Source organism: Delphinapterus leucas, chromosome 12, assembly GCF_059928025.1.
Source record: "Delphinapterus leucas isolate spDelLeu-1000000601 "Yukka" chromosome 12, BTC_Dleu_Yukka2, whole genome shotgun sequence".
NCBI lineage: Eukaryota > Metazoa > Chordata > Mammalia > Artiodactyla > Monodontidae > Delphinapterus > Delphinapterus leucas.
The window spans coordinates 83,112,017-83,137,952 of NC_143140.1; the positions used below are offsets into that span (position 1 = coordinate 83,112,017).

The following is a 25,936-nucleotide window of genomic DNA, read 5'->3' on the forward strand; positions in this document are numbered from 1 at the left end:
TCCCAGTCAATCCTCATTTTCTACCTCCAGGTTGAAGCAAACATGGATGTACTTCCTATCATTATAGGTGAGGTTTATTCATCCTGGAGTTCTGTACAAATGAAACCACACAATATGTGCTATTTTGTGTCTGGCTTCTTTTCCTCAAGATAAGTATTTGAAATTCATCCATGTTGTTGCATGTTTCAAGGATTCATTTTTTTAACAGACAAGTAATATTCCATCGAATGCATATATGATGACTTCTTTATTTGTTGGGGGCATTCCTTTCCCAGTTTTTGGCTATTATGAATAAAATTTCTGTGAACATCTGTGTCCAAATCTTTGTAGGGATCTATAGTAAGCTGAGGAATAGCCTCCAAAAAAATCAGGTCCTAATCCCTGGAACCCATAAATGTTACCTTTTATGGGAAAAGGGTTTACACAGATATGATTAAGCTAAACATTTTGAGATGGGGAGATTAGCCTGAATTAGGCAGATGGGGTCTAAATGCCATCACAAGTGTCCTTAGAAGACAGACAGAGGAAGATTAGACATACAGGGAAGAGAAGGTGATGTGAAGACAGAGCAGAGAGAGATTTGAAGATGCTGGCTGTGAATATTGGGGTAATGCTGTCCCAAGCCAAGGAATGTCCTCAGCCACCAGCGCCTGGAAGAGACAAGGAACAGATTCTCCCCTAGAACTCCTGAAGGAAAAGCAGGCCTGCCAACACCTTGTGCTAAGATTTCGAACTTTTGGTCTCCTGATCTGTGGGAGAATACACTTCTGTTATAGCAAGCTACACTATTTGTGGTAATTTTTTACAGCAGCCATAGGAAACTAACACAAGAACTACATTTTGAGTTTTCTTTTTTTTTCATTTTGATTTTTATCAGATAACTACCTAGGAATATCATTGCTAGATTGTGTAGTAAGTATAGGTTTAACTTGATAAGAAACCACTAAATTCTTTTCCAAAACTGCTGCACCCTTTTCAATTTTCACTAGCAATAAATGAGTTTCATGTATTCCATATTCTCATCAGCACTTCTTATTTTCTGTTTTCATTTGTTTGTTTAGTTCTAACCATTCTAGTAGGTATATAATGTTACCTCAGTATAGTCTTAATTTGCATTTTTCTGATGACTAAAGATCAGAGCAACTTTTATCCTGCTTATTTTGTCCATTGGTATAGTTTCTTTTGTGAAGTACTTTCTCAGATATTGTGCCCCTTTAAGAAAAACTGAATTGTCTTCTTGTGAAGATCTGAGAGTTCTTTATGTAGTTAGGTAAAAGTGCTTTAACAGATATGTGTATTAAAAAATGTTTTCTTCCAAGTTTGGCTTGCCTTTTATGTTGTTAATGTGTATTTCAAAGAACACAAGTTCTTAATTTTGGTGAAATCAATTTTATCAATTTTTAACGTTTTATGATATCTATCTGCCCCAGAGTCAGAAGGATTTTGCAACTAGTTTGTTCCTGATGTATAATAACTGTGTAGCAACTTGTAGCTACCTCAGCCCGCCTGAACTGTGAACTCCCCCCTCAACTTGGTAAGACCAATGTGCTGTGCTTTGGATCCCTCTCCCTGCTCTGTAATGTGTTTCCCAAAAATGAAACGTGATGTGACTGTAGAGCTTATCTCATTTGCTTTCATTCTTTCAGGAATCCAACTCATGTGTTGCCTGTTGCCTAATATGCTCAATTTTACAGTTTGTTCGTGGTCAGAAGGTAAATCTTGTCCCTTTTATCTATTGTGGCTGGAGGTGGAAGTCTCTGAAATGATATTTTTTAAGAATAAAGAAAATTATTAAACATTGCCTGGGCAGAGGATGCTATTAAACCCTATTAAAAGACAAATTATGAACTGTGAGTAATTTTTGCCATATACATGTCAATTAACAACCTTAGTATGGATTAAATGTTCTACTGTTTAATATAGAAAAATATCTCAATAGAAGATGCACAATGGATCAGGTAATTTGCAAAAAAAAAATATAAAAATGGCCGGCGTGGCCTTGACAGTTACTTTTCTGAAGTGTACTTTGGCCATATAAATGTAAAATATAAATACTCCTTGAGGATTACATGCATTTGCTCTGGGAGAGTAATTCTAGCTAGCTGTTTTAAATTTTATATTATAACTTACTTCCTCCGGTGCCCGATGATTATTAAACCAAAGCCTCCACTGAAGAGACAGCATACAAAACAATCCTCTTCCCCAAACCCAAACCCACTTACATCTCCACTGGACTAAGAATGCACTCTTGACTTAGAGGTTGCTCAGTCATTATCTGATTGATGAGATGAGCTGGGATTTGAATTTATAGTCAGAGAGGGGAGGAGTGCAAATTTAAAGGTCTCACTGTACTCCACGCAAAATAACCCAAAATCTCTGATCTCAGACAACTGTCACATTCTGCAAATGCTCAAGTAGAAGAGCCTGGTGGCCTCCAACAAAGTAGGTATTAAGCAGGAGTTACAAGTAAATGGCAGGAGTTAGAACCGGAAGTCGTGGAGACATGAAGGGTGAAGTGGGTAGTATAAATTTAGCCAGGGTGAATAAACAAAGCAGGAGGAGAGAAAGAGAAGCAGATTACCAGAGAAAGATTACTGGAGTGGGAAGACAGAGAACGAGAGAATCTTCCCTGCTTTCCCCCCAGTTACCGAGCTCTCTGGTTTCCAGGCTTTTCTGAGATTTATTTTGTGCTCCTGAGTTCCACTTGTAGTGGACAAGCATTTCATTTGCTTGTCTAGCACACTTGTCCATTTTTGCTTACTTAATTTTCTTAGGGAAACTATTCTTCCATTCGACACAATCTTATGGTAACTCTCAGCCACCATTTCCCACCTGTCCCTATGCTTACCACCCTGCTTATCAAAATGGAGAAAACGCCCCTCTTTCAATCAATATTCCACTAGTGCTTTTAGTTTCATTCCCTCTTTCCTTCTTAATGATCTTACTGTTTCACATACCCCTTCTCTCTCTGGTATTAACAATACTTCCACCTTAGATTGAGATCATTGGAAACAGACTCTGAAACAGTGATTTGTGTGAAAAATATAGACGGGGGGCTGCGCAGTCTCGGGAAGAATATCTATAAATGAGCAAGGGAAGCAGGACTTGACAGAAGGAAAATGAATGGCTTTTCCAATAGAGGTCTCAGCCAGTCCTGTGGAGATATAGCATGGTCCTTCAGAGCCGTCCCTAATTAAAGCAAAGGGCTGGACAGTGGTTAGGTTTAGGGTTAGGGTAAGAGTTGAGTGAGCTCTGAATGAGGCAATATGAAGACATGCCCTATAAATGGGGTTCTCAGGGAGCTAGCTGGCAGTCAGGTCAAATTGTGACTATTCTGTGAACACGGGGCTTTCTCAGGAACTCTAAACTGACAAAGATTCTCTCCTTGCTGAAATTCTACTCAGGCTCCCCTCAACTCTCTTCTCAACTAGACTTTGACTTTTGAGCTTCCATTTTCATCTCTGCATTGTTCAAATTTAGCAAGAATCTTACTAAGTCAGTTTAGCCATATTCCTCCATTCTCGATATCTGATCACTCTTGGTATCTAATTGGGTTCCCCCTCCTCTACCATCCCCCAAGTGATGTCTGGTCACCCTGGCCTGCCTTTGGTAAGAATCTCATTAGGCCAATTTAGCCAGAATCCCCTCTTCACTGTGATGTTTCCTCTTAGTAATTTTCCATCCACCGACCCCCACCTTTCTCCCTGACTGTAAATTGTGAATTTTCCTTATTGTATTCAGAATTGAGCCCAGTTCTTTATACTGAGGTCTCTTTTCCCCTATGTTATTAGTTTTTCTGAATAAAACCTGCTTTTACCACTTAACTGTCCAGCTCTGTTTAATCTTTGACAAAACCTACTTTGACTTCTCCAGTGACTCTTAGGCTGTTGGTTTTCATTGGTACTGTGGTTGCAAGGCTGATGATTTTCAAGCTACGATGGAACTGGCAAGAAGGAACTGGGAATGGGCAAGTTAAAAATGCCACGTAGCTCACTGTTCTTACCAAGACTTTTGGTTTTTTTGAATAAATTCCCCTTGGGTTGTTGCAAGTCTTTGGTTAATTTTCAGAGTACTGAAAAAGTTCATAATTTTGGCCAATGTCCTCATTGTTTTTATGAAGAAGAAAGTTTTCAGAGGTCCTCATTCCATCACTCCAGCAGTGCTTCTGCTTATCTTGGAATTTAGACAATCGTGCTGTAAAAATCTACTGACGTAAGGTGCATAGGTTCTAAAAATTAGAGACAGAGATATACTGTAGTGATTCCCCCTGGCTCTGCTTTTCTTATGATATGAAATGACAGGTGAGAGTTAACCATCCTTTGGGAGGAGCTGGCTGACTTTAATGGCATAGCCCTCCTCCACCATGAATCTCTTGTGAGTTAAAACAGAGTGTGGAATGCCTACTGTTGGCTAAAAGACTGCTTCGTTGTATCTTAGTTTCAGAATCTGGACCATTTTTCCAAGCCTTTCAGGCCTCCAACTCTCCTGTTAATTCCACAATTTCATTTAACCTATTTCTTCTGGACAAGTGTAGAATTTTATAGTTCAAATCCCTTCTCCAGGGCTTCCCTGGTGGAGCAGTAGTTGAGAATCTGCCTGTTAATGCAGGGGACACGGGTTCGAGCCCTGGTCTGGGAAAATCCCACATGCCACGGAGCAACTAGGCCCATGAGCCACAACTACTGAGCCTGTGCGTCTGGAGCCGTGCTCCGCAACAAGAGAGGCCACAACAGTGAGAGGCCCACGCACCGCGATGAAGAGTGGCCCCCGCTTGCCACAACTAGAGAAAGCCCTCGCACAGAAACGAAGAACCAACACAGCCAATAAATAAATAAATAAATTAATTAATTAAAAGAAGGCTCAACATTAAAAAAAAAAAAAATCCCTTCCCCAAATGTCTTGGAGTGAAGAGATGCTCATGTGTGATAAACATCAAGATCAAAGGTGTTGCTTGAGATAATTTCAATCTCTGTTTGTTTGTTTTTTTAAATTTATTTATTTTATTCATTTGTCTTTGGTGGTGTTGCTCAGGCTTTCTCTAGTTGCGGATTGCAGGGGCTACTCTTCATTGCGCAGGCTTCTTCTTGCGGTAGCTTCTCTTGTTGTGGAACACAGGCTCTGCACATGGGCTTCAGTAGTTGTGGCTCGCAGGCTTAGTTGCTCTGCAGCATGTGAGATCTTCCCGGACCAGGGCTCAAACCCATGTGCCCTGCATTGGCAGGCAGATTCTTAACCACTGCACCACGAGGGAAGTCCCAATCTTTATGTTTAGACACTTCCGTTCACCTCACTGGAGGGAAATACAGCCATAAGTGGTAGAAATAGGTGATGAGACTTGTGTGCAGGGACTTTTTGTCCTCGGCTCTACCTCTAAGTGTGAGCTTTTCCACAGTTTTTTCCACACTGAAATTCTCATCAGAGGAGACACTTTAGCAACATTTCCCACATGCTTTGACATTGTTTTTTTTTTTTTGAGGAAAATGTTTCATTCTATTAGGTTAATTCCACCCCAAGGTATTTGCATAAGTGGTGTGGGTCTGGCCTTTGACGTTATCTTCCTGAATGTTCTCTGATTGCTCACTCAGGCGTATTGTAGACACAGGGTCTGGTCTCATTGAATCTTGTGCTATCTTTACCAAATCAAATCTGTAAAGTTCACTTGCAATTTAACGTATTGTTTCTGAGTCATCTTGACATTTTGACTTCATAAGTGTAAATTGAAAACTGCATTTACTGGAAATTTGTTTTTAAAAATACAACAACATAGGCCAGATCCATGACCTACAGATGCATTATAAAAGTAGGCAATGCTTATGAGATAATGCTTCTGAAAGAAATTTTTAAAAATAAATTTATATCTGTTTTTAAAGCACATAAAAGTGCAAGGCTGCGTTCAATAGGAACAGAAAATATACAAGCAATAGTGTAAATTATTAGGATGGAATCTAGCTTTTCAAAAGCGGGGGGGGGGGGTGTTCCCTGGTGGCCTAGTGGTTAGGATTCCAGGCTTTCACTGCCATGGCCTGGGTTCAGTCCTAGACTGGGGAACTGAGATTCCACAAACCATGCAGGGTGGCCAAAAAAATAAAATAAAATAAAAGGGAGGCAGAGAGCATAGTCAAATGTTAAAAGGGTGACGATGTTTAGCATTGTTAAAAGAACTGACTGGGAAGTTTCTCTTTATTTCAAAGTTATAAATATTATAAATAAGTACGATTTTTGGCATAGCGTGCCTATATTTGAAAATCAGTGCATAATGGTTTTTATTAATAGAACCTTTGCATAATTCATAATAAATGATTCTAGTAATATTGAAAGTTGAAATTTTCCTGGCAGATAATTTTTATTAGCGACTTAAAGAGTCTAGAGTTATTTCTTGCTGCTGAATGGGATCACAATATGACCAATTCCATCACTTTATTTTTCTTAAGCATTTAGAAATACCCAGGCATGTTGGCATTTAGAGGTAAACAAAATGGCTGAGCGGGGGTGAAGAGGAACTTAGAGTATGCTTACCTTATATATTCTAAGGTTAAGAATTTTGGGCAGTTATAAAAGGTTTTTTTTTGGGGGGGGTGTAGGATACCTGGGAAATTTGAATATAGACTAAGTATTAGGTGACATTAGGAGATCATTATAAATTTTGTCAGGTGTGAAAATGTCACTGTGATCATGTAGAAATAGATGTTTACTTTTCAGGGGTGCACACTAAAATATACAGAGGTGAGATATTGTAACATCTGAGGGAAGCGAAGAGTAGATGGTGAAGTTACTTCTGAGTGGAGCCCGATACGTTCGGTTCTAACAAGTTCAAGCTGAACCACCCACTGAGGATTATGTCTCCTTGGTGAAAATCAGCCCCAACACCTCCCAGTTCCTGCTGGCCTCCTCCTGAGATGTGGCGGTGCATCTCTACCATGGGCCGGCCATTCAGCTCAAGTACCAGCACCCAGCGCTCTCTTGGATGTGCGTTCAATGGTCTGACACATGCCTGGAGTGGGGGATCAAACCCTCGACTGAAAACACATGATTCCAACACTGATCAGGGAGATCTGGCTGGAACCCGTGATGCCCCTACCAGATGTGTTGAATACTGTCCAGAAGTGAATGTGGTAGTTACTGGGCCTTGGGATCAGACAGTTAAATTGCGGCATCCCAGAACTCCTTGTAATGCTGTGACCTTCTGTCTGTGAGTAACACCCTCTCTGTCTGGAGATCAGCTGATTGTGGACAAGGTGGGCAGTAAAGTGTTAATGTGGGAATTACAGAACATGGGTTACGTGCAGCAGTGCCGGGTGTCCAACTTGACGTACCAGGCTCGCTGCCTTTGAACATTTTCATATAAGCAGTTTTGTATTAAGCTCAGTTGAAGGCCAAGTGGCAGCTAAGTACTTGCTCCCAAGCCCTGAGATACAGAAGAAGCATGTCTTCAAGTGTCAAAGAAAATAATATTGAGCAGATTTATCCTGTCAATGCCATTTCTTTTAACAACATCTACGGTACGTTTGCTATGGGTGGTTCTGATGGATTTGTAAATATTTTGGGTCCAGTTAACAAGAAGCGACAGCGCTGGTTCTGTAGATACCCCACCAGCATCACACCACTTGTCTTCAGTAATGATGGGACTACACTTGCAATAGCATCATTATATATGTATAAAACGACGACATGGGACATCCTGAAGATGGCATCTTCTCATTTGCCAAGTGACAGATGCAGAAAAAAACCCTAAGTCCACCTAATCATCTCCTGAAAGTAGTTTCTCTACGGAAAGCTTTTCTGCTTCCTACAAATCGTACTTACCCCCTGGATGTGTTAGAGCCATTGTTGTTACATTATTTAGTATGGATTTCTCTGTTTTCTGTCTTACGAAAATCTTGTCTGTGTGCCTTTCCATACTGACTTTGTGTAGAATGAGGATTCTTTGTTTCTTCTGTATTTGTTATTTACTCTAAAATACTTCGACAGAAGAAAACTGAAAGAAACAAATATGGCAAAATTTTAAAATCTAGGTGATGGATACATAAAGGAGTGTTCATGATACCCTTTTCTCAACTCTTCTATATATTTGAAAGTTTCAATAATAATTTTTTAAATGTTTTGTAGCTGAAAAAAGTGTTTTGGCAACTGAGATTTTGCAACATGTGGATTAGCAAAATTTTTATTACCTTTTTCTGTTTTTTTTCTAAATTTTCTAAAGCCTTATAAAACTTTAAAATATAAATCAGAATCAAATATTTGATTAATTGCTTGCTTTGAAAGTAATTGAATATAAAGGAATATAACAGTTCATCTAAAAACTGTTTCTCATCTTTTTCTTTATTGTATCTTTTTTCCTCCTTCTTTGCAATGTGATACAATTTCTATAAAAGTTTTCTAAACGAGATAACATAAATAAGAAGTAAACAGTAAAGTCACGAAACAGTAAAGTAGAGCCAGTAATGAGACTAGTGCTCGAAAAAGAGAGTCTTACATCCTAAATGTTTACCAGCAAAGGGCCACAGATTTGGTTCTTAGCTTTCTAGGTATAAGTTTAAAAACAGGAATATGAACAGTTATATCATTCAGAGTGCTCATAAAATAAAGGCAAATTATTCACCCAGGAGAAGCACAAAAATTTCTGGTTTGAAGTTTGTCCTAAATAGGATCTGTGTGATATAATGAACAAAGCCCTAAACGATATGCTTAGCATAACTACAGCAAAGGAGTTTTTGGGGAGTGTGTCTTAATGTAGGCAGTTGTCATTATGACAAAAAAATAATCACTGAAAATAAACCTATCGGGGCCAATACCATGGTATCATGCAGGTAAGCAGCAACTCAGAGGTCTTGAGAGATTTTTGGAGTATCTTGAACAAACCTTCTTAAGCGGTTTCAAGAACCCAAAGGGAATTGCTAGATAAACATTAAGAGTTTTAGGGAGCCTGTAAGTTGTGTATGTTAGCGGGCATGAACACATTTTTCTGAGGACAGGTTTTTTAGCTTTTATCAGAAGGATCTTTACTTCAGAAAAAAGTGAGAACCACTAATTTATAGAAATAAAGAGGCTACACATCCATTAGGGATATCTTTTTCTTGATGAGCTTTTCAAAAATATATATGATAAGGAGCTTTGAGATTGTGCTCTCTGCCTGCTTCTCAGAATGAAAAAATTCTGCATGTCCTCTAAAAAAGGAAAACATATATCCCATGAGTCAGCTTGCCAGAGCGGGCTGGACACCGATGAAAGCTGAGGCACTGATTTAGGACTGACTGGTAGAGTAACCTGCTTCATATATGCTCGGAGGCAAGGCCAGCGTGTATTTTCAGGAAAGATGAAGGTTGTTATAAAAAATAATTTTGTGTATACTCCAAATGAAATGAAAAAAAATTCATGTACTGCATTGATAAGTTTAACACGAATATTTTTAAAGCTGGTCTAATCAGAAGCTTATCTTAAACATTTTACAAAATAAAAGTTAAACAAATCACCCATAGACAGTCTGGCTTTGAGTGACGCAATTTCCTGGAACAATGCACTAACATAAATTGCTTTGCAAAATGGATCCCTCTGTAACTGAATGAGATACCTTGCCGAATGGTGTTTTAGCTGTAAATAAATTAAAAATTTTCTTTCTGGCAGTAACGAGTCAGGCCAGAAGTTTCTTGAGGTCTTGGCTAGATCATAAGTATAAAAATTTATTATGCATCTTGTGTGTGTGAGTACAAATTAAGATTTCATATATATTTTATATATTAAGAAAATATATATTGACTATATATATAAGTATATTATATTTACATATATAGCCTTAATATATTTTTCTTAATATATAAAATATATACTATATGAAATCTTAATTTATACATACATATGTATATATATACATACATGTGTATATATATTCTTAATATATAAACTATACAAAATATGTCTATGTATTTATATATCTATATATCTATATCTATATCATCTATATCTATATCTATATCTATATCTATCCCAGAGAGATTGAATAACTTGCTTAAGGTTTTACACTGTATGTAACTGGTGCAGTGGGGTTCAAACCAAGGCAGTATATGTCCAGAGTGTACTCTTTGGCCATTAAGCTAGTCCCTCCATGTGCAATAATACAGTCATGCTATTTGCTTATAAAAGAATATGCCTTTCCACTGTTTGTGTCTGGTCTAGGAGCCATGCATCTATTGCACTCAAAATGCTATTCAATTATTAAAGAACAAGTTAGTATGAAAGGAGTATCTATCCCTATTATTTTCACCTGGAAACAACTAACTCCTCTGTCAAGAGCATTTGTATGGGGCTTCCCTGGTGGCTCAGTGGTTGAGAGTCCCCCTGCCGATGCAGGGGACGCGGGTTCGTGCCCCGGTCCGGGAAGATCCCACATGCCGCGGAGTGGCTGGGCCCGTGAGCCATGTCCGCTGAGCCTGCGCGTCCGGAGCCTGTGCTCCGCAACGGGAGAGGCCACAACAGTGAGAGGCCCGCGTACCGCAAAAAAAAAAAAAAAAATTCAGAACATTTTTTCTTCTAATCTTTGGTCCCTTTAGTTTCCTACCAGAGCCTCACTTTGGCTAAACCCAACCAGAGACCGGAGGACCACAGGCCATGGATGAATCTGGAGGTCCACCTTCAAGGGCACAAAAAGCAGAGTGGAGAGGAGCGGAGAGCAGAACCGAAGCAGCACCTGGAGAGTATTCAGCAGAGGCGGGTACCTGGGTTTGTAAACTGTGGGATCAGACCTGTCCTGAGAGCAGTCAAAACTCAGGCTTCCCAGGGGGCCATATAGGACTGAGGCAAAATGAAAGAAACAGACTGAGAACACGAAGGCCAAGAAGTGGGCTGGGGAAGCCTAGAAAGGGAACCAGATGTCAAAGCTGGGGACCAGCAAGAACGACTGAAGGACAAGGGGTTGGAGGAAGACCCGAGGGAAGGGCTCATTACTCCAGGATGGGTCTCAACATTGCCAGGCTTCTGTCTCATAGTCTTTCTATTTTTTATTTTATTTATTTATTTGTATTGGGGTACAGCTGCTTTACAATGTTGTGCTAGCTCCTGCTGCACAGTGAAGTGAACCAGCCATATGTACACACATATCCCCTCCTTTTTGGATTTCCTTCCTATTTAAGTCACCACAGAGCACCGAGTAGATGTCCCCGTGCTATACAGCAGGTCCTCATTAGTTATCTATTTTATACCTAGTGGTGTATATATGTCAATCCCAATCTCCCAATTCATCCCACCCCCATCTGTACCATTTTTCTAGATTCCACATATACGTGTTAATATACAATATTTGCTTTTCTCTTTCTGGCTTACTTCACTCTGTTTGACAGTCTCTAGGTCCATCCACGTCTCTACATATGACCCGATTTCATTCCTTTTTATGGCCTTTTTATTCATTGCTTTTTATTTCATTGTATATACGTATCACATCTTCAATCAATGTGATACACCATATTAACAAATTGAAGAATAAAAACCATATGATCATCTCAATAGATGCAGAAAAATCTTTTGACAAAATTCAACACCCATTTATGATAAAAACGCTCCAGAAAGTGGGCGTAGAGGGAACCTACCTCAACATAATAAAGGCCATATACGACAAACCCAGAGCAAACATCATTCTCAATGGTGAAAAACTGAAAGCATTTCCTCTAAGTTCAGGAACAAGACAAAGATGTCCACTTTTGCCACTATTATTCAACATAGTTTTGGAAGTCCTAGCCAAGGCAATCATAGTCTTTTTAAAGTTAATGTTGATACTAAGTAGGATAAAGGGCCCTGTGCAGTCTTCTCCTAGCCAAAGCATGATCATACAAACTCAAGATCATTCTTAGAGTAATAGCAACTACAAATATTCACAGGCCACATAGCATCATGTGCAAAACCTTCAGCTCTAAAATGTTTTCTCTAACTCAACTTCTATTTTCCTCCAGTTCACAGAAAATGTATTCTTAGTCATTTCTGGGTAAACACAGTAATTTTAAGATTTAACATTCTGTCAGTTCAGAATTTGCTCTCTCCCTCTTTTTCCTCACAGTAGCATCTAAGTTTGTGAGCATGTGTACGTAACAACGTGAAATTCCAGGAGGCCTCCTCTGGGTCCTTGGGGGATGCTCTGTGCCTTGCTGTTGTCCACTGAGATGTGCAGTCCCCTCTGGTCTCTGGGTATGGTCTGGCCCTTGGTTAAAGATTGGTAGGCCCTTTCAACTTTTTACCACCTGGAAGGCACTTAGGGTCTTCCCAAGCGGGAAGTGGCAGACTTTTCTCTGTCATACAGGTCTATCTGCTTCCTCTACCATTGCGGAGTGTTTCTCCATTGTTTGCTGTGGCAATAAGATGAGAAAAGAAGCCAAGTTAGCCTCTACTACTTAGTCCCCAAGCTTAATAAGGCAGGGTTCTGTCATGCATCCTTTCACTCCTACCATAAACTTACTACTACCGACAAGGGACAGAAGGTTGCCTCTCCATCTCTAATCATTTCTTCTCTTCCCCATCTCAGAGGCTCTTTCCTGGTCTGGGGAGAATAGGTATTGTGGTGCAGACACTGTGTGAACTCACTCAGTAAATACTCTTGCCAAATCTTTCATTCTAACATATAGACTTCAGAGTTCTTAAAGTCAAGGGCCAGGGGTTAGACATCATTGCTTCCCGTTTCCTCCGCTGGTAACACCTCCACTCTTTGTGGACTCGTATATTCTGATCTCTAAGTCGAGGTGGGGGTCACTGAGTTAAAGGCTGATTACATGGAATGTGTGTATAGTAGAGGGAGGGGCATATGTATGATCATGACATTGTGAAGTAGATGAAATTTGTTCTTAAATCTTTAATACATTTATTTATTTTATGATATGTTACAGGTGTACAGCATTATAATTCAACTACTGGGTACACTACAAAGTGATCACCAGCACAGGTCTAGTTACCATCTATTACCATACAGCTGACCCCCTTCACCCGTTTCACCTACCCTCCCAACCCCCTTACCCTCTGGCAACTACTAACCTGATCTTTGGATCTATGAGTCTGTTTTTGTGTTATTTTGTTTATTAGTTTCATTTTTTTTTAAATTCCACATATGAGTGAAATCATACAGTGTTTGTCTTTCTCCATCTGACTTATTTCAGTTAGCATGGTATCTTCAAGTTTCATCCATGTTGTCATAAATGAATTTCATTTCAAAAAAGGATTTCATTCTTTTGTATGGCTGAATAGTATTCCACTGTGTATGTATATACTACATCTTCTTTATTCATTCATCCATCTATGGACACTTAGGTTGTTTCCATATCTTGGCTATTATGAAGAATGCTACAATGAAGGGGTGCTTTAGATATATGTATACATTATGTACATTACACATATGTATATACATACATGGATATTATACATAGTATATACTAAAAGTATATGTGGATATATATATATACACATAAATATATATACACACATATATATTTCCTAATACAAGTTATTGAAAACTAAAGACTTAAGAATATTAAGGTAAACATGACTTCTTAAATATCTTCCCAAATGGGAAGCTCTAGACCAGATGTCTACAGCTTTTCTGTGGCCCTTCTTTTCTGTGAAGGACCAAGTAGTAAACATTTTAGGTTTTGCAGGCTCTACGGTCTCTGTCACAACTACTCAGCTTGGCCATTGTAGCACAAAAGCAGCCATAGACAATACATATGTGGTAAGCATTTTCATGGTCCAATAAAACTTCATTTATGAGCCCTGAAATTTTACATTTCATATAACTTTCAAACAAAGTATTTTCCTTCTATTAACATTTTTCAGCCTTTTAAAAATGTAAACATCCTTCCTAGCTTGAGTGACAAAACCCAGAGAGTTGAGCCAGATGCGGCTCACAGCCAGTGGTTTGCAAAACTCTCATGTAGACCCTCAGGATGACCCTGGCAAACAGTGGACAGGTCTCAGGGCTGAGTGTGAGTTTGGCTGAGTTAGGCAGGCAAAGCTGTCACATCAAGACGCAGAAGAGCACAGCTTTAGCTTATCATCTTTAATAAGGACCTTCTATTAGCTCTTTTCACTAAGGAAAAAAGGGTGACTCTGGCTTTCTGCCTATTTTCTGAGCCTGAAAACCCCTTCCATCTGATTTTCCTACATTCAGTATGTTTTAGTTTAGAATGCCAGTTTTCTTTCTCTGCCTTTGGTCCAGTTGGTGAAAAAAGGAGATGCCGATGTTTTTATGAGGGTTTTTTTTTTTCCTTATCTGACCTTTTATCATCAGTAATGGTGATAACAACAGTTACAGAAAACCACCAGTCCTTAATGGAAAGAAAACTTAATCAAGATCAGAAGACCTAGGTTTCATCCCTTATTTGTAACTACCACCTGAAAATTACTTAAACTCTCTGGACATCAGTTTACTTACTTGTAAAAGAAGGGTCTTGGAGATCTGTTCTAGTTGTATGAACAACTGGTTCTTCTTTTTATAAATATCATTTTAATGAGAAGCCTTAAGGTAGGAAATAAGTTCTGCTAGAGATGTGGGAACATTATGGAAAGATATGCCAAAGTAGGGGAAAAAGCAGATTTAAACAGTAAATTCACATTTGTATTTTTGTATTTACTGAGTTTTATAGTAACAAAGTATTCAGAATAAACTCAGCTATAGTAGTTTTTAATATATTTCTTTCTCTGGAAGATTCCATAATTTATCTGGATAAAGAGCCTCTGGTTTACTTCCATTTCCTTGAAAGAAAACAGAAGAAACACATTTTTAAAAAAATTTCTGAATTAAGGCTTTTCAACCTGAAGATGGTGCTATGATCCCATTTTGAAATTCAGTTTTGATTTCTAATTTAAATTCATAGGAAAAAACACAGTTCTTTGATTTAGTTTATTTTTATTCAGAGGTAATAAGTTTTACTTATTTCTCTTTATTTTTGTGTTTTATTATTATAATGGGAGAAACTGCCTTCACCATTGGAAAACCTACTGTAGTCACTCTGTATGAATGCTAAGTACTTGCTTAGACCAAATAATAATCAACTTCACGTCTTTTTCTCTTTTAGATTTTTCTGCTTACCTTCAGCGGTGGGTTCCCTGTGACTCTCAATCAACCTATTTTGCTGTTGCTGTTCTCAGATAAAATTGCTTCACTGGGAATTAGGTGATGAAGAGCTAAGGATAAAAAAAATTCCATATGAGAATGATTTCAACCTCTAGTTTGTAATTATCAGGTAAAAAAAGATTTCCTGGAATTAAGCCACAGGAACTCTGGCTTAAGTCAGAGCTGTCAGCTGGGAAACAAATTTCCAGACGTTTTGAAATTTAATTCACTGAATTTTTCTTGTAACTGGATTAGAAAATATGATTAAGCAAAGCAGGATATTCTTTTACTGGATCAGTCTGACTTTGAATGAAGGAAATAGATACTGAAATCTTAAAGCAGAAGAAAGAAAGGGGGCTTTAGAGCTGTTACCCCTTGAGGGACTTACAAAGAAAAATATAAAAGAATACACACCCTGGCCATTTTTTTTTAAACAAAAGGGAGAGTAACATTTTACTTTGTTGTCCATGAAATTGTTCAGGTAGCTGCATTTTTACCTTAAACTCTGATGCTAGGCTACTTTGAATTAAAAACCCACAAATAGAAATTAAGTGTTTATCAAAGTACTCCGTAAATGCTTGCCAACTAGTTCTTTGTAATCACCTGTCAAGTGACTGTGCTGGAAATATTAAAAGCTGGTATGCTTGTGGTGTGTGTTCAGGGATATATATAATTCCACACAGTGCAAGACTTTAAAAAACTGATAAATGTAATGTTCAAAAAGAAAGAAAAAAATGAACCTTTGGGACTATCCAGTACGATAACTTTTTTTTTTTGGATAATTTGAGGTCATGTATGTGAAAATACATTAGGAATTATGACATTTTTATGCTAATGTGAAACAGCAGTACTGCTACTATTCTAAGCAACAGTGTGTATATTACAGTATCTTAGAGGCTTTTTGAAAATTTATCCAGGGACTTGTTTCAATATAAAGAAAAAGTAGTAATAGAAAGAATAAGGAAACTTATTTCTGGATGCTTTTAAAATTAGGATAGATCTCAAGAAAGATTAAGTCAGGATCTACATGAATAGTATAAAAATAAAAAGGCTTTAGGACAATTGATGCCTTATAATAAAGGAGAATTATGTTTGTAAGCATATGAGCCTAAGTATTTGTTGCTTTCTGCATCTGTTCCTGCACATAAAATTCTTATTTTCTGAAGGAATTCCAGTGACCTTGGCCATGACACTAATCTGTCTTTTATTTCATTGCTACTCATTAGAGATTAAAATATTTCACATTAAGCTTGGTACCTTTTTTTTGTTTAAAGAAAAGTAAATTTCCTCTTTATAGCTTACATCTTGAAGTTACCCACTATAAATTTATATAAATCAGGCATAATGACAATTTAATAAGAACTTCAAGTCCTACTCATCCCATGAGAATATTACTGTGACGTCTTTCAGAGAGCTTTGTGATTGCTCAGCCCTGCGCCTAAGCCCTATAAAATGATGGGCTTTGAAATGCTGGTCAGGGTAGAGTGAAAAGCAGTTGCTGGCAATAGTAGCCAACCCTCAGCCAGTACCAAGTTCTGGTTCAGCTCTAAGGGCAAGAGCACCTGGTGGAGACTTTGTCGGCCTCAAGGGGCTTCAGCACCTGAGACAGCTCTAATATTCTCCTTGGAACAGAAAGCTCCCTAGGAAAACTTCTGAACAAGGTAAGTGAAAACTTTACCTTTCTTCTTTTTTTTCTCCCCCTGCCTCTGGAACTTTTCTCAGGATATATTGAGTTTTTCTTTCTCTTGAAAAAGAATTTTACAGTGTTCCTCCTTTACAACAACAAAAATACAGGTTTGTAAGTCACCTGGTAAGTATAGAAATGCCTCAACTTCCCACATATGAATGGGTTTTCTGAATTCTTTAGTTTGAAAATGCTTTACCTTGCTTTTTCTTTTACTCAATGCCCCTTTAAAAATAATGTGTTAAAGTAGGGTTTTGGTTTGTTTTTTTTTTATTTTTGGCTTGTATATAAATTTTTGACTGAAGGTTCAGTGGATACATTTGTTTTGGAAGTTTCAACCTGTTTTTTAGTGCTGTTCTTTCTATTTCATATGTTAGTTATGTGAACTTAAAAAGCATTTATTTTCCTCTTTAAATTTAAATGCTGTGAGTTTTACAGACAGCACAAGAAACAGACATCAAACTCCTAAATTTCTATTTAGAAGCTATTTAGAAATGAAATGTGTAAGTGTATTAGATGTAAAAATATACAGGCTTTGTATTTAATATATTTTTCCTTTTATGGCAAAAATTATTTCAGTGGTAATATGTGGTTCAATGATTTTTTTTGTATTAATTTTCACTACTAATTGAGTTAGTTTGTTCAAAGCCAAACTCTTTATGGAGATTAAGCTCCGTGTTAATTGTAACATCTACAATTAAGAGGAAAAAATGTATATACAAAATAATTTTATAAGGATATGTATATACATACATTATTAAATAGATGACACTCCAGTTTTACATTAATCAGATACTAAAAACTTAGAGTAAAAGAAGAAACTTTAGCTTCTTGAAGTTGTTTCCTTAGTTAGAAAAAATACTAGACATGGATGTTGCAACTCTGTTATAAGGAAATTGTCCCTATAGTTACTTCCAGTACTGTAAGAGTATTGCATTCAATATATGCTTGTGCCTAGTGAGAGACAGCAGTTGAAAAAGATCCTAATTTTTATTCAAACACCATTCACACACACAAAAACCTTTTTGATTTAAAAAGTAATCATATTGCAGTTTAACTCTTTCTGTATGATGAAAATTACTTTTTCTAAACTCTGCAAGAGCCTTAAGACATTACTGCTAGACACTCAGAATGACCTTACTGGAACATCTGTGGTTGGACAAGCCGATGTGCTTCTCTCCCCTTTGAGGTGCAGAGAGATGGAAGCGAGAAGCAAACCCCAGCTACTCCTGGTCCTGATATTTTTCAGCGTGCTTTTCTCGCAGACCCTGGCATGGCCTCTTTTTGGAGCACCTTCTGCTCTAAGGTAGGTTCTCTTTCAATTCAGACCGTTGAACATTCCTTCTCCATGGAAATGGGAATTTCCTATATGTTATTTTGGACAGCTCAATTTAAAACATTAGGTTAGTTATGTAAATCTGTTGGTTGACATGTTAAGCAAGTTTTTTTCAACTTCAGGTCCACATGATTATTCTGAGTCTTGGAATTCACTCTCAGGGCCAGAGAGACAGTGTCAATGACTAGTTTTATGGGTAGCGTGGATCACATTTCCAAGCAAGGCAGAAGGAGGGTTTGACTTTCCTTTCATTCGAAACCAGTTTTAGATGAGTAATGAGCTATTCTCCATTGTCATCTCAGTTCAGTTCAGTTTCTGTTGGAAAAATAGGTGTCTAGTTGCCTACCTCATTTTAGTTCATTTTTTTAATCATAATGTAATTTTATTTCATGTTCATAGAGAATGACAATCTTTTATGGGATTATGTACTTTATATGTTCCCTTCCCATTATCATCAAGAATAAGCAATTGGTGATTAAGAGGACTGATTTGGAAAAATGAACTGATCCCAGGAAGTAAAGAAATCTGGATTTGCTCCTTCATACTTTTATTAAAGTGAAAATTTGCAGCATAATTATACTTTCTATTAGTTCATCAACTAATTCAAAATTGGGTTTAGTTCATTTTTAAGATCAGTCGGCAAATAATCATAAGATGAGTAGTTGATTAGTGGAATATGCATAAAATCATGTTGGACACATTAGGCAGAATCAATTTGTCAATATTAAGAATTGTGGGGTAATTGATCTACTGAGACATCCTTCCCCAATGAATGAATTTTAAGGGACTTGGTTTTTTATCGTAATTCCTTAGTTTTACTGCTCTCTATGTTGTGTTTCATATTTCAAGTTCATACAGTATAATAACTCACCTTTAAAGCTTTATCTGAAATAAATTTATGCTAAGGAAGGAGACAGTAAATGGAAACTACATTAGTTTCCTTCCAGTTTACAGGGACTACTATATCTAAGGACAAATAATCACTTCTTTGCTTATTTTCTTATTCCTAATTCTTTGTTCAACGTAGGCTTATGCTCGATAGAGTAAATAATCTCTTAGCTGTTAGTGGTTCTCTGTGAAGTCTGTTTAAAGCCAGATCATACATTGCTTTGATAATTAAATAGAATGAGTCTATCTGAATGGTTATATCACAAGAGATGAATAATCTCAAGAATGCCGAAGTTTGCATTGATTGCTAGGCTTCATACTCAAAGAGGGCTGCTTGTTACTGTCTACCAGCTACTGCCTCACCAAAAAATACACAAGTGCCCGGCAGGCGACACACTTCTTAGAAGTTTACCCCAACAGTGAAAATGTGCACACACATAATTTTAACAGTGTGCTGGTGTTCAAAATGTGCATGCGTTCACAAGTATAATCATATTCCATGTTTAGGCATGTCTATGCTTAGTCTCCCAGTAAAGCATTGTATATCCCTTATTAAAATTGTGTTACTATGTAAGAATTGAAACAAAAAAGCTCGACAAAATTCATTGAATTTGAGTAACTATTCAGAGATGGAGAAAGTCTTCGGACTTGGTCAATACATAGAAATACATCACACCAAGGTGAATCTTTGAAACAAAGTTTAGGGACTTAGAGAAGGAAAAATAGTTAGTACTCAGCTCTTGAGAGATGTAGAGACCATCAACAAATACATGAATTGCTCCCAATTTTCATATTGAATATAAAAAATTTTCCAAAGTTTCTACTTTGCATAAAATCTTTCTACCTGTGAACTTTGCAAAGTGAAGCTATTGCCAAGGAAGTGTACTTTGCTTCATGCTCTGAAAGACTGAACTAAGTAGCTCTTCTGGTACATAAAGCCTGTAAAAGTTGTATGGCATGTATTTTTTGGGGTAAACAGGAATTCCACTATTTATACTCTCGTAAACCATAGAAGCCATTAAATCAATTATGCTATCCGTATATTGTGAATGGGTGATATATCCTAAGATTTTGAATAACTCATTTCAAATGTTTGTAAAACCATAAGCACTAGCTTCTGAGAAAGGAATGTATTAGACTTTACAGTATTTTTTCCTAACAGGGTGGGTGACAGAATACCTTTTGAAGGAGCAAATGAACCTGATCAAATTTCATTAAAAGCAGACACTGACGTTTTACAAAATGCATTAGCTGAAAATGACACACCTTATTATGATGTAACCAGGTGAGTTCATTTTTATTGTTTTATTTTAGAAAATGCTTTTTTGAAATCTAAACATTTTGTTTTTGTGTCACCATGAAGCTACTCTCACAGCATAGCGCTACAAGTTTCCATGTGTCACGGCTTCATTCAGCCTGATTTATTGAAGTTCTTGCTGCTGTACATGATTTTCATGTAGAGAGGTTGTAACAGGCCAGGCTGAGCAACTCATCCACTTATATTCTGTTGCATAAATTTTTAACATCAGAAGGTGTGCCAATTCTTGTAAAACTATAGCATTTATAGCATTCAAGAGTTTCACCTCTATGTAAAGAAAAGGTGTCTAATAATAAAAGCTATGCATTTCACAGAACCATTTGTCCAGAGCAGCATTCCAGTGTAGACAGGGTAACTCTATACAAAAGACAAAGCAAAAACTATTTCTCATTTGGATGGAAAATTTGGTTGATATGCTCTGTGATCCCTTCTATCTTAAGAGATTTTGTTTCCAAATATTTTGGCAGAAGAAATAGCAAAAGCCATAAGAGGATTTGTTGCTAAAATCAGGAGAATTTCCCTTTGCATATAGCTTTATTCAGAATAGAAGAAATAAAGCACCATAAATAAATAGAAACTAAATATATTTTCCCACCAGTATTTCTTAGGAGAGAATTAGTTTTATAGGTTCTACCAGAGAATATTATTTTAATATTGAGATATGCTTCTAAAAAAGCTAATTTCTTTAATTTTTCAAATTGTAAGGCTGGAAATATAGATAAAAGTCATTAGAATAAGTCAATAGATTATATTGTTTATTGGGTTGTTAGAAAACCTCCTTTTGGATTTAAGTTTACATGAGAAGCTCTCAAATAAGTTGATGTTTCTTTTGTATCTAATGAGCCAAAATGATATTTTAGCAAACTATTTACAAAATAATGACTATTCTTTCTTCCTTGTTTCAGAAATGTCAGACATGCTGATGGAGTTTTCACCAGTGACTATAGTAGACTCTTAAGTCAACTTTCTGCCAAAAAGTACCTTGAGTCCCTTATTGGAAAACGAATTAGGTAGAGAGTTTATTATTTTTTAAAAACATGTTATGGTTATTAAATTTGACAATTATATTTTCACTGTAAACAACTAATTTTCTTTATTTGTTTTTTGTTTTGTTTTGTGGTTTCTTTATTTGAAATGGATAACTCTTGATAATGTTTAATTTAGTTATCAAATAATTTATATTCTTCAATAAAATGTACCAGGCCCATGGATTAAGAAGAGAAGTTTTCCTAGTAATATCATACTCATTGGCTCCAGACACACTTGCTTTTCTTAAATAATAATCATTTATAAATCTGCAAACAAACTGAACTAGACACAGTAAAAAATAAATAAGACATAGTACAAACTGAAGCAAATTTTAAGGTTAACCTTAGTGTTTGTGTTTTACTTCCTGCTCAAAGCAAACATTGGAAGATTCTGTCTTTAAATGGCCAATAACTGAATATGTAGAAGATACTACTCAGAGTGGCATAGCTTCATAAAGAAGTATTTATTTTTTAAAGAACTTTTCCTTCCAATGGCAGAACACAACTTCAAGTAGTCCCCATTTTTTTTTTTGATAAATTATTTGCTCAGTTAGGACAGAATGTGTCTAAAGGCACTCCCAGTAAAGGCCAAAGTATGTTGGATTATTCCTTGCTCCCCTATCCTTAGGCTTAGATGCATTTTTCTTTCAGTCTTTTTGTGATAGAAAATGAGTTGGGTGTTGGAATTCATTTTTGTCTGACTCCAAGAAATTCAGACCTTTGGTACCTTTATCATTTCTTGTTAAAATTATTTGGTCTCCTTATTCTCTCATTTCTTAGCAATAGCATCTCAGAAGACCAGGGACCAATCAAACGCCACTCAGATGCAGTCTTCACTGACAACTATACCCGCCTTCGAAAACAAATGGCTGTAAAGAAATACTTGAACTCAATTCTAAATGGAAAGCGGAGGTAAAGAAACAGAGAGCTTGCTAAAATGAGAAATTGTAAACGACTTTCAAAATAGAAGCTGCATATGGAGATGTCTCTCTCTCTCTAGCTCTGAAGCAGTAGTTCTCAACCTTGGCTAACATTAGACTACTCTGGAGAATTTAAAAAATACTGATGTCTGAGCCTAACCCAAGACCAAGTGCCAGGAAACTAGTGGTTCTAGGGATGCGGCTCTAGACCCTGGTATTTTTTAAGAGTTCTCCAGTTGTTTCTACCGTGCTTCCAGGGTTAGAAAGGATGACTGTAGAGACATCTAGTCTGAGTCTGGGAACAGGTTTTATCAAAAGTGCTGATTTTTAAAACATGTAAAGGGCAGTCAACTAGCAATTTGGTACCACATGGAATTCCCTTTACCTGCATATGTAATATCTGCATTTTACCGAATTAAACCATGAATTATTTTGTCTTCTCAGATTCAGTAAAACCTATGTCTCTCCGTGGTGTGTAAATATCGGAGCACAATATATAGGACATGTGGTACTCTCTCTTTTTATTCCAATTATTTTTGTTTAGATGGTGAGTATGAAGGACAATTCTGTTCGGGTGAAATCAGGCAAGATGACTCTTTTTGCCCACCAGATTATAATTCTGTAAGAAAACTTTTAGACACTTGAAGATTGAAGAACCATTCATAGGTAATGACTCACCTGAAGGAGAATTGTTTAGCTCTTAGTGCACTTTACAGAGAACCTAGAACAACCTGGGTCACACATCACCTCTCCTTTAGAAGCTTTCTCATCCAAGAGCCTTAACATGCATGATTCTCTCTTTCTGGTCTGCAGCAGTGAGGGAGAATCTCCTAACTTTCTCGAAGTGATAGAAAAATGATGAAAAGTTCTTTGGAGCAAAGCTGCTGACAGCTTCCCAGTGGTGAGTATCACTGTGCGTTATTATATTCTAGTAGCAATCATCTAACTATTTAAGTAGGTAAGAGTCACTTGGTGAAAAACATCTTAAGAGTTCTCTCAGTGAGACCTCATCTAAGAAGGACGCTTCTATCTGAAGTGGACCCCAGCTTAGTAAACAGCTTGAAACGATTCATGCAGTTTTCTGATAGCATGAGAGAGAAATCTCACAATGAGTAAACAGTTTGGTATCTCCTAGCTTCCACAGACTCATTCCTATCCTTCTGATGAGATATGAAAAAAGGAGACTGACTCACACTAATGAGAAAAACTGGCTTTCTCTTTGATAGTCAAGCCATGCTGCTTCTATTAATTTAAGGTCTAGTCCCGTGATTGACTGTTAGCGTCTCGTTTAATTTAAGTATAAGGAAATACCATGAAATTACAGCGTGGCTCATTATTGTGAAAATACCAAGACAGTCTGGGTCTCACTGTGTTTCTTAAAACATAGTAAACCTCATGCAGCGAAAGTCAAATTTAGCTTATTTTACCTATGAAGTGAGTGTAGGTACAACGACTCTAATAATATTCGCTGTAAAACATTTTTTGAGTAGAGAAAACACGAATAGATTTTATCCTTTGTTAAGTGATAAGATTGTTATCAAAATTGTTTTTATGTGAACATGGATACAAGGCATATTTCTTTCCTGAGTTACATTACTGTTTACATTAGCTCATAAAATATTTTTATAATGCTTGGTAAGCCTTTAAAGAAATTTTATAGCATCACTATATCAGGTTGTCAAAAATTTCTCTAAAGGACTCCAAATAAATACTTTTGGTTTTGTGGATCCTATGGTTTCTGTAACACCTGCTCAACTCTGCTACTGTCACATGAGAGATAACCTGTAAGATACATGGTCAGGGGTGCTATATGTGCTTATTCCTCACCATGCACAGACATTTCAGAGAAACAAATTCCTCAAATGCTCAAAAAAGAAAGCGAGTTACATATAGCTTCTCGAAAAAATGTTTATAAAAATAAGGTTTTTCCAATAAATTAAGAAATACAATAGGCACTACAATATAAAGGAGGATTAATTACTCTGTCTTTTTATGAGTTTCCATCCTCCATTCTTTGCCTTTTTGAATGGGTGACATTGGACAAATTCTTTTAACAGGAAGTTTTGTTGGTCAACCAGTTGTGAAAATTACAAATGGGTAATTATTTATGACTAATTAGAGAACCCCTTCACATTCTGGCTTCCTTTGCAACAATAAGTCCTTTGGAAGAGTCTCTCTTGATATCCCAAAACGCGATCCCCTCTCAAAAGCTGCCGATGAGGGGCTAGGAGAAGTATTTATCAAATGAGTGGAGAAGTAAATGAAAGTAAGAGGCTGCAAATAAAAATGTTTTCATGCTTGAATCACCATTACTTTCTTTTTCAGAATTCTTGAAGGAAAACGATAAGCAAGTAATTCTATTTTGAGTTCTACATAAGTAATTCAAGAAAACAACTTCAATATCAAAACCAAATAAGATATGCCGTGTTGTGAATGTTGTGATTTATTTTACTCTGATGTAATAACTGTGATGTTTACATTGTAAATATTATTTGTGAGTTCTAAAATTTGTCTTTAACTCATGAGAATCCTGTGATTTCATATGCTGTGTATCCTTTCTAACAAAAATATATTTAATGATAAGTAAATACTAAGTTACTTCCAATTATATGAGGCTTTTTGGAAGGGTAGTAATAGAGCAAAATTGATGTGTTTATTTATAGGACATACTTAACTATTCAAAAGAGTGGAGCAGATAATCAGCACATCTAAATTTGAATGTTGAGCAGATAGGATGCTGTGCTAAATAAACTTCAGAGTGTCTAAGAGAATACCAAAAACAAAGAGACATTCTTCAAAAAAGATTTTCAGAAAATGTTGTAGGTTTCCGCATTCTTAGGCAGCATTCATTTTGAATGAGATTTTTACATCTCTCAATTTTGGATCTCTTATTGCCAAAAACTCTCTTCAAATCGAATGTTTCAGTTAAGGAGAATGGCCTCTACTTCTGACACCGGACTTTTCGTTTATGCTTGTGTTAAGTATGTGTAACATGTAAACTGAAAGGAACATTTGTTTTTCAGTGATAAATATTTTTTCCATAATCTCTCAAATAATGCTTAGGTCATATCAGCTTTCTTCAGTGAAAGCACTTTTGGAGAAACAACTATTTTTCCAAAATGATTGTAAGAAATTAAATATAGAAAATAAAGACCTTTGGTTATCATTGCATACACTTTCTATTGTTTTGATTCTTTTAAACGATGCAGCAGTACTTCATTATAGCTCTAAGTTTCCGGGAACTAGATAGTTTTTGTGATATTTGAGGTAGGATTATGTTTGATTTTGGGTGTGTCCTAAACTAACTGGGACTTAAATAAGAGAGAAATGTCTTTCTCATACAAGGCCAGAAGTAAAATGTCAAGGGTTAGTATGACGGTTCTGCTCCATGAAGTCCTCAGTAATCTAAACCCCTTCCAGCTCACCCCTCATTTCCTAGGACATGGCTCTTTTCTTCATGATCCGAAAATGCAGCTAGAGATCCAGCCATCATATCCACATTTCAGGCAGCAGGATGGAGGAAGGGGCATGGAAGAAAAGGGAGCAAAGAGTACATGCTGGTTCTCTCTTAACTGATATCTTACTTGAGTATAATAGAGTTTTATGGTCACAGTCATTTGCAAAAGAGGTTGGGAATGTTTTTTTTTCTGGATGGTCATGTGCTCAGCAAAAAACTGGGGTTC

General features: G+C 36.8%; 1 protein-coding gene and 1 pseudogene across 1 annotated transcript; both read left to right on the forward strand.

Moving 5' to 3' along the window:
- Positions 1–1,949: 1,949 nt before the first annotated feature.
- LOC111168400 (mitotic checkpoint protein BUB3 pseudogene) lies at positions 1,950–8,369 on the forward strand (annotated as a pseudogene).
- Positions 8,370–17,791: 9,422 nt separating this feature from the next.
- Positions 17,792–23,387, forward strand: VIP (vasoactive intestinal peptide). Its single transcript, XM_089922166.1, has 4 exons — positions 17,792–18,069; positions 20,150–20,272; positions 21,211–21,315; positions 22,114–23,387. Exons 1-4 carry the CDS (start codon positions 17,831–17,833, stop codon positions 22,247–22,249), a joined length of 603 nt encoding a protein of 200 aa, XP_089778292.1. The 5' UTR covers positions 17,792–17,830; the 3' UTR covers positions 22,250–23,387.
- Positions 23,388–25,936: the final 2,549 nt, after the last annotated feature.

What these genes read in the sequence shown, in the direction of transcription:
- VIP (XM_089922166.1), top strand. Translation starts at nt 17,831, where the DNA reads ATGATGAAAATTACTTTTTCTAAACTCTGCAAGAGCCTTAAGACATTA. An exon ending in CCTTATTATGATGTAACCAG is followed by an intron (nt 20,273 to 21,210) that starts GTGAGTTCATTT and finishes TCCTTGTTTCAG; the next exon opens with AAATGTCAGACATGCTGATG. An exon ending in CTTATTGGAAAACGAATTAG is followed by an intron (nt 21,316 to 22,113) that starts GTAGAGAGTTTA and finishes CTCATTTCTTAG; the next exon opens with CAATAGCATCTCAGAAGACC.